The sequence below is a fragment of the Phocoena sinus genome, chromosome 7, assembly GCF_008692025.1.
Source record: "Phocoena sinus isolate mPhoSin1 chromosome 7, mPhoSin1.pri, whole genome shotgun sequence".
NCBI lineage: Eukaryota > Metazoa > Chordata > Mammalia > Artiodactyla > Phocoenidae > Phocoena > Phocoena sinus.
This window is the reverse complement of record NC_045769.1, coordinates 88254676-88266724: the sequence shown is the minus strand read 5'-3', so window position 1 is coordinate 88266724 and position 12049 is coordinate 88254676. Positions and strand designations below refer to the sequence as shown.

Sequence of the window (12049 nt, the reverse complement as noted above, 5' to 3'; positions counted from 1 at the left end):
GACTCAAGAGGAAGTCAGATAGTGTGGGGAAAATTTCCCACTCAAGTTCGGAAGCTATCATTTTCCTCCAGGCATCTGTTCACAGAACTAGGGGACATAGCTAGTATTCTAGCTAGTATTCCAGACTCTGGTTGCCAGTGTTCCCCATGGGCTACGTGGCCTGCTGTGTAAGTTCCACAGCTAAAACACTTCTGGAATTTAAACAAAGGGCACTTTGAGTTATATATTAATTTCAAAAAACATTCAGGTTCCATTTCCTGTGACATAAATAGAGCCCAGAAAGGCCTCCAAAAATGCACTAGGTTGGCCATCTTCAGCACCTGAGTAGAGTTCTACCACCCCATTCAGGACTCCAAGGTTTCCATCCAAAGACAAGCTCCTTAGTTTTCCTGTGTCCATCATCTTCTTCTCAAATTTCCACCCCCTGTCACTTTACTTTTCCAACAGGACACTTCCTTCATATTTTCTTTTGGGTAACTATAAGTTACTATACTTTCTGAAAATATGGAAGTATGGCTTGATATAAGTGGGTAATAAAATCCTAATACTGTATTAGTCTAATTTGCACAGGTTGACAAATAAATGAATATTTCAGAATTGATTCTACTTTCACTTTTTAGCTTACCCTTGAATCCAAACCAGAGTTTTTAAGTCACCGAGTGAAAGCATTCATTCTGATTTCATTTTGATTTCAACTTAAAGGTACTCGTTTTTAATTTAATTAATTCCCTGATATCTATGCCCAACCTTTGTCATGAAAGACTCTTTCTTGATTCAAAACTCTCTTATTCGATATCTTACCTTTTTCCAAATTAAGCTCTCTGGAAACCGAGAAGTATAGTCATGGCTTCCCAAATCCCTAGCAATAGCCCACATGAGAGGCACAGAACAATGTTCACTTTATCAGGGCTTGTTGTCTCTGCTGTATACACATTTTGGCATAAATACCATCAATCAATAGCTCTAGGACAATGAGGGAGCTTTCTTACTCAAATTATCATGTAGACTAAGGGTTATTTGTGATACCATCCTTCTCTGTACACTTGCATTTTAAAATAATATTTTGATAGAAGATACATTTGAAATTATTAGACCTTAACCTTGGAGTAATTCATATGTCTAGGGTAGAATCTTGTCTACCCTCCCAATTTTTCCTCTTTCTGTTCCTGTTTGCTGCTGAACTTAATATGAACATTTAGAATTATCAAGTCACTAGCTTCCTGGATGGAATACTGTGTGTATTTTTTTTTCTCCTGCAGTACATATGCTGATTACTTATGTTTTTCTGGTATCATATATTATCTATAAGAGCCTCAGGACTAAAATAACTTTGAGTAGCATTCAGGTTCTGCCTTACAGAAAATTTTAAGTTTTGCTTCTAGTTGCCAAGCTACTTGATTTCTAAAATATTCCCTGCAGTTCCACTTGGAAGATTGTGTTTTGTCCCTTTTAACTTGTGAAAGTTCATTTTCATTTTGTATTGCTTTATGTTTTAATAGTGAGGAACAGTTACTCCCATCAAACTATTGATATAAATTAGTGAAGGCTTAACATAGTATTTCAAAAAACAGTAGACAGCTGTATTAAATAATTTGGGGAAGGAAACTGTAATACAAATTACATATTGACTTTAAGTGCAGAGTAAACACAGTATTAAGAAATAATGCATAGTTCCTGCTTATAACCAGAGTTGGATGAAAAGAAAAAAAAAAGTGAGAAGGATATTTGAAGACCACAATAAATTTTAGGATGAAAGGAAAGACTTTCACAATAAAAATTCACTCTGAAATGATATACTATGTTTACAGAGATGGTAGAGGCCCCTCTTACAGAGATCTTTACTAGGTATTACTTTTTTTTCTTTTAACTTAGCATCTGTGGATTTTTTTGAATCATAGCACTTGAATGAATTTTACAAATTTTAGTGCTTCAAGACTATGGCAAGAAACCCTACCACCTTTCATGTGCTTCTTGTTCATTTTCACCCTCCCCAGTACAAGTCAACACCTCCCTAACTATGAGCTTCCTTGGGAAATCCCAGGATCAAAGCTAACTAGCCAACCTGTTGTTATTAATCCACCATTTGTCCATATCATCTATGTAGAGTTGAACAACAACACACACATACACACACACTCCTATCATTTTTAAAAATTTTTGTTCACTGTCCTCAAATTTTCCCATCAGTTTTTCTATTTAAGGTAATATTGTTCAAATTTATAGCAATGTACTTCTTCAGTTGTTTCCTGTGACTTTATATCAAAACAGGAGTGATATTTAGAATACATAAAGATCTCTTTAGTATGGTGTGGAAACTGTAGTTCCCATAAACAGCCACGAGAGAAGTCACACTCCTATTACTAGTATCCAATTACTAGCCTTGAAGGGACTTGTAGGCCCCTGTAATTTACCCACCATGATGCTAATGCCACTGCCAAGGGCATCCACTGAAGTCTGGACATGCATCGAGCTGGTATGTATGAATGACCACAGGCTGTGTGACAGGCATCTCTTGCAGGTACCTCCTAAGTAACCTGGGCGCTTACTCAACTGGCTCAAAGACATAGGCTACTTACCTATCTTAAGTATTTTATTATTTTAACAATTATTTGAACATACAAATGCATACAAGCTGACTTTCAGTTCTGTGTATAGCTACAAATATATAATTAACCCTTTTCCCACCAAATTTGCTACTTATTGATGGTCTTCATAATTTATAGGATTTTTTTTTTTTTGGTGAAGAAAGAACAAACTAATAATATCTGTCTAAAGCCAATCTGTTATAGAATAAATCAATAAAGTTATCAGGACTTTAATGCTACAAGGGATAAAATTAAACTGTACTATTCCATATTTCATTTTAATTAATAAACAAGTAATAAACTAAATTTGAGAAACAGTGATCTAGCTCTTTACCTGGAAATCTCAGCACAGACCCTGTATATTATTCCACTGGTTAGAAAAATTTTTAGTATTGTGCTAGTAAAGATGGCAAAGACAAAAAGTCATGATATTCCTTGTTTTATTGAAAGGGACTTTAAATATATTTTAAACTACTTTTGACTGTCCAAGAAACTTCATTTTAAAATATGCCAAGCCTGAATAAATGGTTTATGCAATAAAATTGAAACAGAAATAAAGGATATCAAATAATATTTTAACATTTAGCTTCAGTTTACAGAATATTTATTGACAATTGTATGACTTTGCTTTTTTACTTATTTATTCAACAATTGAATTATTTGAGTTCATATTATATAAAAATAGAAGACAGTGTAAGATTGGAAAATTGCTACAAGAGATTTATGCAACCAGGGCTGTAAGATGAGAGAAGCGAGAGGGTTTGGCAAAGGTATCTTCCTATGGAAGTTATCTTGTGATCAAAATTTGAGCTACCCAGGCAAATGAGGAGGGAAAGAATACCCCAGAGACAGAGAACAGTTTATGCGAATAAATGAAAGTAGGTGTACGGCACCCGGGACAGGAAAGCTGGAAAGAACCAGATCATAAAGGTCTTTAAAAGCCATACCAAGGAAAATGAGTTACATTCTCAAGTTAATGGGGAGATCTTTGAAGGGACACAGGAAGTCTTATAACCAAATGTATGATTTAGAAAGTTCATTGGAAGAAGGCAGGCTGGAAGTAGTCTGAATGGTTAGAAGACTACTGCCATAGTTTGGGGACTGACTGTAAAGCCAGGTGACACGGTGGCTGAACACCGCTGCTGTCCTTGTATCAATGAAAGTCTGAGCAATTGTGGGTAATTTTAATAAAAATCTGTTGAAAAATATTTGATTTCTATTTTTAAAATTACATAAAGTATGCACTCAAGGGTGAGGTCTGTTTTCACACATTCATATTGTTTTACCTACTCTTATTCGTAAAATAATGAAAATGTTAACTGCATGGCTATACAGAGGTTTTGGAGAACTTAGTTTTTTCTTTATTTTTAAGATGCTGCCATCTAGTGAAACTTTTGTAAAATTGCTTTGTGATGATCTCATGCAAGTTTGTATCTTACGGTCATTTCCTAAAAACAGTCACATTTTAATAATTTATGTTCTCTGCCACCCATGGGGAAAGAATTGTACATGCATTAAAACATACTGTAGGAGCCACAAGTGATTATTTTACATCGTGCCACAGATGTGACCACAGAGCTTTTAATAACAGGATACGGTAGGTGAAGTTTCATGGTTTCTTCATTGTGCCATTCTTTATAAATAACTGATAATAAAATAAAAGTGCTGCCTTTTTATTCCTTGAGTTTTCTAAGAAAAGCTGTGTTGTAAAAACTTGTCTAAGAGAAGTTAAGTTGTAAAAATTTCTTCATAAAGAAAAACACTTTAATTGGATATGTTGGTGAGAAAAAAGAGAATTTTAAATTCAAAACATTTTTCCCCCAAATTTAATTTCAATATTAAAAGTGTATCTTAAAATACAAACTAATTGCACATATGTATGTCTCTGTATATATATCTATTGAACCTAGTCTGCAAACCTCAGTTTTGATGACCTCTAAATCTTGATGGAGATTAACTGTATTTCTTTTCTATTGCTTCAAAAATTTGTGTTAGCATGAAGCATCTGTCATATTTTTATGACATGTATCGCTCATTTTTTGTGTTTTAGAAACAAAATACCTGTAAGAACTTTTTCTTTTATGATGTTCTAGTTCTCGCCACATTACAGTAAGGTTTCTAATTAACTGACTCCCCAATATATTGAGTTTCTCTATGGAAACCAATGTTACAGGGCAGGGGTCAGCAAATCTTTTCTGTAATGGGCAAAATTGCAAATGTTTCAGACTTTTTTGTTCATATGGTCTCTGTTGCAGTGATTCATTTGTGCTTGCAAAAGCAGCCATAGACAATATCTAAACAAATGAGATTGTTGTGCTCAAATACAACTTTATTCATTAAGAACAGGTCATGAAAAAAAAAAAGAAAAGGTCATGGTTTGCATCCCTCTGTTCTGGGGAAAGTACCTGTAATAGCAGTTTGGGGTTATTTATTCTTAAGAGGTGTTAGAACAATCTAAAATTGGTACCTCTGCAATTATTTACTTCAAAAACTTCAATCCATAGATGTGTTTCTTCGAAGTTGCAGGAAGTCTAAAAGTTTTAAGAATGTAATTATTACGTTTACTCTTAGTAAGCTAACAACAGAAGAACTCAGAGGTTAGACACGTTTGCAAAGTGTACTATCATCCCCATTTAACTATCAGCTTTTTAAAAAAATTCATGTCATTAACTGAGACAGAATAGAGTCAGATAGTAAGAGACTGTTAGGGTCTCAAGTCAATGTACAGGGAGAACACAGTATAGAGTCAAAAACAGCATCATTTTTATGGGTCACCTTTGTGTCAACTGATCTAGACAGGACTTAGTTGCAGGGATCCTGCTAATCTCAGCTGAGGTCACTCATGCATCTCTGGCCAACTAAGAGAATGTGGGAGAGTAGAATCCAGGCTGAGCCCAGGGGAGGATGACTCTGATCCACAATTTTTTCATCTTCCATCTGGGCCAGTAGGTTGGCCGAAGCAAGTCCTTCTCATATAGGTGGCAGAGGGCAAGAGAGAGCAAGCCTCATCACTCAAGTGATTAGGACATTCTCTTTGTATTATATGTGCTGATGTCCCTTTGCTCAAAACAAGTCACCTGACTGATCCCAGTGGCGGAGAATTGCACCCTGTTCTCAGTGAAGGAACTGAAAAGTTACGTGGCAAGGGACATGGATACAGGAAGGGACATAGAATCGGAACCACTAAGGCAATTTACTACAGCATGCATAGACTTGATCAAATTAAATGACATGATGTGGGGTTAAGTGATAAACTGAAAAATTTATTAACTCCTTCAGGTTAACAGGATATACTAAAGCAGCAGTTCTCAAACTTTTTAGTAATGCAAACCTTTTATATTCTTAAAAATCACTGATCACCTCAAAGAGGTTTTAATATTGTTTATATCTATCTATTTACCATATTTCTAATTAAAACAGAATTTTAAAATACATTTACTTATTTTTTTTTTTTTTTTTTTTTTTTTTTTTTATGCGTTACGCGGGCCTCTCACCGTTGTGGCCTCTCCCGCTGCGGAGCACAGGCTCCGGACGCGCAGGCTCAGCGGCCATGGCTCACGGGCCCAGCCGCTCCGCGGCATGTGGGATCCTCCCAGACCGGGGCACGAACCCGTGTCCCCTGCATCGGCAGGCGGACTCTCAACCACTGCGCCACCAGGGAAGCCCCTACTTATTTATTTTAGGACAAAAGTGGCAAACCCATTACATATTGACATAAATAATATATTGTTAGGGAAGCAAAACTGTAGTTTCTAAAAGAAACAATAAAAGGAATATTTTATATTTGGCAGATATTTTATATAGATAGAGATCTTTACTGTTTGGCTTCATAGCAGGCAACTGGTTTTATATATCTTCTGCATTCAATCTCTTGATTTTTTTTTCCTTTGTGAACCACAGGAATGAAATTGGACCTTGTACAGATATATATTTAGAAAAAGCAAAAGTAGTTTAATAGCTTTTTCAGTTAATTGTGAATAATCTTTGATACTACACCAGAATTTGACAAGTGAGAACTTCTTGGGAGTTGTGGTATGAAATGTGAAACCAAATCACTGATCTTTCTATGCTTTGTTACATTAAACTCCATTGGCTGATTTTTCATTTTGAATAGATCTTTTATCCATGCATGATATGTAATAAGCGTTGGTCATTTGGAAAATATTGGTTCATTATTATGCATATTTTACAAATATTGATATTTACATATTTCAGTATATGTTCTTTTAAAAATTATATATTACTTCTAAACTCATCAGAAATATCTTTAAATACTGGGCAATGGTCATATTCATAAAAGTGGATACAAGTTTTCCAAAATTCTATTTTATCTTGGTAACTACTTTTTTTCCTTGGCAACAAATCCTGTGAGTTATTTTCCTTACATTGACAGACTCATTTAATTTTCCAAAATATGTCTGTCAAATACCTAAGTATGACCTACTATTGTTTGTATATAAGTTGCTCTTTCATGCAAAAACGGTTTTCCAGTAAGCTAAAGTGGCTAATTCAGCTTGCAACTCAAATAATTGCATAAGTGCATTACTTTGAGACAACTATCCTACTTCAGGATATGGTCAAATGTCTTATGCATAATTCCCACATTAAATCTTAAAAATAGGAAAATTAAGATATTGAGATTTAATATAAATGTATTAGTTTTATACTTTTATCAAGGAGATATATAAGTGAAATTAACTTTTTTATGCTGTAACTGAAAGGCTTTGACACACAATGACAGTACAAGCTTCCACTACCTTGATTTGTGCTGAGGTGCCAGCAATTTCACCCATCATTGCTTTTGCATTATCATTGCAAATGTCAACACAGTGAAGAAGGCAAAGAATGTCTTCTTCATGGTATGAAAATTGTTTTGACCTGAAAGGGTCTTGGGAATGCCCAGGATTTTGTGACTCACACTTTGTGGGTCACTGTACCAAAGGATGAACTATATTTATGGTACAGCAGTGTGTCAAAGATTTTCTTAAGTATACTGTCTTTACTATTTCAAATCATTAAGTGAATTCAAAATTTATTATGTTCTTCCACAGGGTTGTTTGGTTGGCTTTGATCTGGCACATGCAGTTGGAAATGTTGAACTCCACTTACATGAGTGGGGAGTTGATTTTGCCTGCTGGTGCTCCTACAAGGTATCAACAAACTAGTTAATATATTTTTATTCTTTTATTCCATATTGACATTAATCTAAATGTAAAACTGGATCAGTGGCCAATTTTAAGTATTTGAATTACTTACCTCCATTTCTTTCATTACTGTATTTTCTGACTCTAGTTAACTGTAGAGCACATGATAGAATAGTATAGGTTATTAAATTTTGCTATTTCCATCCTCTATAGAATACTATTCCTTCAATTCCCTGGCTGCTCTGTAAAAGTCAGGAGGTTCTGGAAAAAAAGCTCCACACTTAGAACTTAATTCAAATTGATCTGAGTTTTTTGTTGATATGTTGTGAAATTTCTACATAAGTAAAGATAATTCTTATGGAATCAACTTTGTACTGACATTTGAAGACAGGTTAATTGACAGGGAGCATGGATATAAAACCAATTTTATTTAAATTTAAGTGTTTTAAAAATATAGTCTTTTATTATTATTTAAATAGTTTGTGACAAAATAATTGAAATGAATGAGCTCTGAAGTGAGATAAATGTCACTGGAACTATTATCTACTAGTTGGGGCAAAATTTGGCTAAAAAAGTAATAGCTATTTATTCTCGATTAATAATGCTATGTTTCATTTTTTTTTCTTTAAACAAGGTAACTCTAAATTCTGTTTTATTATAAAAGTTCAAATAGTCACACATTCTGATCTTGTCAAAAGTTGGTTTCATAACAAAAAAGTCAAATTATTACATTGTTTACTTTTGTCATACATATTTAGGTAAACCCATACAGTTTAATTTATTCTCAATCCAGTATTTTTTTTTTTAATCCAGTATTTAAATGCAGGAGCAGGAGGTCTTGCTGGTGCCTTTGTCCATGAAAAGCATGCCTATACAATTAAACCTGCGTGAGTACTATCTTTAGATTCTTCTTTGGTGATGAATAAATGAACTTGCATTAGTAATATGCTAAATTTACATGAGCTCTTTAAGATGCTATCCAATAAGAATCTGGACTGATTATAATTATTTTACTACTCTATGAACAATGATATGCTTTATCGGAAATAAATGGTTTCCAAAGAGTTCTCTTGGTTGAACTAGAAATTTAATCACAAAAGAGAAGCTTCAAGGCTAAAAATGAGTCCCTGTAATCACGCAGAGCAGATGGTTTAATGCGAAGAGACTACTTAACTTTTTTTCAAAAATTAGACTTTAGAAAATTTCAGGTTTCTCACATTGATGAATAAATCAAAGGCAACTAGAGCTGTGCCTAATAGAGCTTCAAAGTGGTATGTGATTATTAAAATTACATCTACCTTTAAAGCTGGAAACTTATAAAATGGTCTTGTAAGGAGTATCTTCTGTCCTAAAAAATTTTATAATCCATGAAAACTGAAGAAGCTGAACACTGAACAACAGACTGACTACATAAAAAGAAATACTTTTCAATTTTTATATAGCACTCCATTTTTTTAGAGCAAGTATAAATGCAAATGTGATACACCAACAAATTTACACATTTTTATTTGACTGGGGAACTCTTAAGTGTTTCTATTTTTTTAATCTGGTATGGAGATAAAGAAATAATATACTGTAAAAAAAATCCTTTCAAAGTTGTATCAGAGTGTAGGTGATGAGCAGACTGTCTAGACTCCTAATAGGTAATATAATAACATTTGATTAGTTTTCTGAATCTTCTCAGTCACTGGTTGAGTGGTATAATTGCTATAAGAATTGAAAGTGAATTAGTAATAAAGCTTGGAGCACCTCACATTTTTGAGATTCTGTGCATATAAATCTTACAAATTTAAGATGATTTTCTATAGCTAATTTAATTATGTCTAAAATTTCCACAAGATTTTAAAGTTTTAAAATTAAGTAGAGCATTTTTTAGGCAAGTATTTTGTTAGGCAGACATCTTCCTTGAGTATATTGTCAGTACATTAGATTTCTCCCCTTGTCCCAAATTCTCTGAAAAGAATATAAAGCGTATATTATATTATAGGAATACGATACATATTTTAAAAGGTCTCTTTTTCATTTTTAGCAAACCACATTGATAACATTTTACCTAGCATAAGTGTTTTCCATATAGACAGTATATAAGGTATTGCTTGCTTTTGTGTGAAGACTCACTACCTTGAGCATCTCCAACTCTCCACTTATTTAAATTGCAATAGAGGAATCAGCAAAGGGAAGCGAGGGTAAGTAATCTACACAAATTCTAGAGAATGCAAGTGTTAGCAGTTTAACCGATTTTACAGCATCTCTATTGCACTTCAGATTTCTTTCACCGTTATTTGCCTTTCATGGATGAGGAACTGGAGAGGGTGGAGGGGTTGTAGTGTGTTCGCATGTGCCTCATCTTGTAGAATCCCAACATCCTCTAGACCCAGTAAGCAATTGTTAAGTCTATGCTCCCAGGAGAAAGACCATGCAGACAGACCAGATTTACATTCCAGCTTGATCACTCACTTGCTGGTCCATAACCTGAAGAATGTCCTTGACTTCATAGTGTTCTAGCCTCTATATAAAGATAACATCAGCATCCACCTCATAGGCAATTACTGTGAGATTAAAATGGGATGATGCATGGAAAGCACTTAGCATAGCCACTGAAGCATGACAGGTGATCCATGCATGTAGGCTAAGTATTTTGTTGCCTCAGTGTGAAGCTGCATGTTAACTTGTAGAATTTTGCCTAGTAGAGACCATTTCTCTCAAGCAGGAAACATAGCCTTAAAGATTACAGCTTGTGACCTTTGGGACATTAAACCGTTTTGTACCTATTGCCAAGCTCAGACTGACCCTGTAAGTCTCTATTCCTTGAATTCTCTCTCGTACTGGCCTCACCATCTTAATTGGCTCCCTTGCTAATTAATGAGTTGATTGAGATCTTTATATGTGTTCATTTTATATTTGTATGAGAGCCATGCTTTTAACTTTTTTGAAAATTATACATTATTAACTATTGTTGCATTTTAACTATCTGGCTTTGGAGACTGGCGACTCAATTCAGTCTGACTCATGTAGCCCTTCTTACAGGAAAGCCTGTTTGTTGTTTCTTCATTTGTCTGTTGTTAAAGCTTCTTTTTATGTGATATCAGAGGGACTAATTCCGATGGTAACAACTTCTACCCTATAGTGGAACGTAACTGCTGTTGATGTTGTAAACTTTGTCGCTTAAAAAAGGGTGACATCTAGTGGCTAAACACATTATTTCAAATAAAGAGTACATATAACTTTTCCTGGTCCATTCATCCTTTTATCAAGTATTTTTTAAGTATATATATTTAAATCATTTTTTATTTTATATCATTTGACCCCATATTTATAGTGCAATTATTGTGTAGTCAAAGCCTTCGATAAAGAGGCAGGACAGGACGAAGGTGGAAGTTAGTGAGGGGCATTCTAGGTGCATGGTTCAACATACGCATAAATGTCTATCAAGGCTGAGAAGAAGGGCATTATGGGAGTGGCTGGCGGTTGGCCTAGCTGCTATAGTGAGTGGATCCCGGAACAAGTAATCCTGCATTCTAAAAGTTTAATATTCATTATATAATTTCGAAGTATCTTTTATATGATGTTCCCATTAGCAACTGGTAAATTATATGTGTACCAAGAAATTTCACTTCCTTCTTTTGTTTAAATAGGCATTTTGGCCATTGTTCAAACCTGATGATGACCTAAGACTCTTTCCAAGAACCTTTGCCAATAAAAAGAATGAGTAGAGGCCAGAGTCAGTCCACTGCATTAAGCATTATAACTCAAGCTATTATTCTCAACTAGAATTTGACCTTTTCTTAGTTTATCATCACTTTTCCTCATTCCAGTGTCATATTCTAAACCTCGTCTGTAGCTAAGAATTATACAAAGTTAGAACTGGTTGTGAGTAAATGTTATCTGTGTCTTCTTCCTTCAGGGCTGACTTCAATTTAGTCTACACAGTTAATTATTGCTCTGAAATATGAAGGAAAATATTTTAATTATAAGAATCTGACAATCAGAAATGTATCACTTTAAAAAATATACTTCAGGGCTTCCCTGGTGGCGCAGTGGTTGAGAGTCCGCCTGCCAATGCAGGGGACACGGGTTCGTGCCCCAGTCCGGGAAAATCCCACATGCCGCAGAGCGGCTGGGCCCGTGAGCCATGGCCGCTGAGCCTGAACGTCTGGAGCCTGTGCTCCGCAACAGGAGAGGCCACCACAGTGAGAGGCCCGCATACCGTAAAAAAAAAAAAAAAAAAAAAAAATATACTTCAAAATCTTGAATTTTTCTTTTTAACTTTATAAGTGTTGACCTTTCTGATAGACTTCAGATCAATATTTAACCTTTTGG

At 34.7% G+C, this 12049-nt stretch overlaps 1 protein-coding gene across 1 annotated transcript in view; it reads left to right on the top strand.

Moving 5' to 3' along the window:
• KYNU (kynureninase) overlaps positions 1 to 12049 on the top strand; it is a 91295-nt gene that overhangs the window by 49613 nt on the left and 29633 nt on the right. The window contains exons 9-10 of the mRNA XM_032638036.1: positions 7637 to 7735; positions 8543 to 8616. Coding sequence (XP_032493927.1) covers positions 7637 to 7735; positions 8543 to 8616 — 173 coding nt within the window. The remainder of the gene's footprint in view (positions 1 to 7636; positions 7736 to 8542; positions 8617 to 12049) is intronic.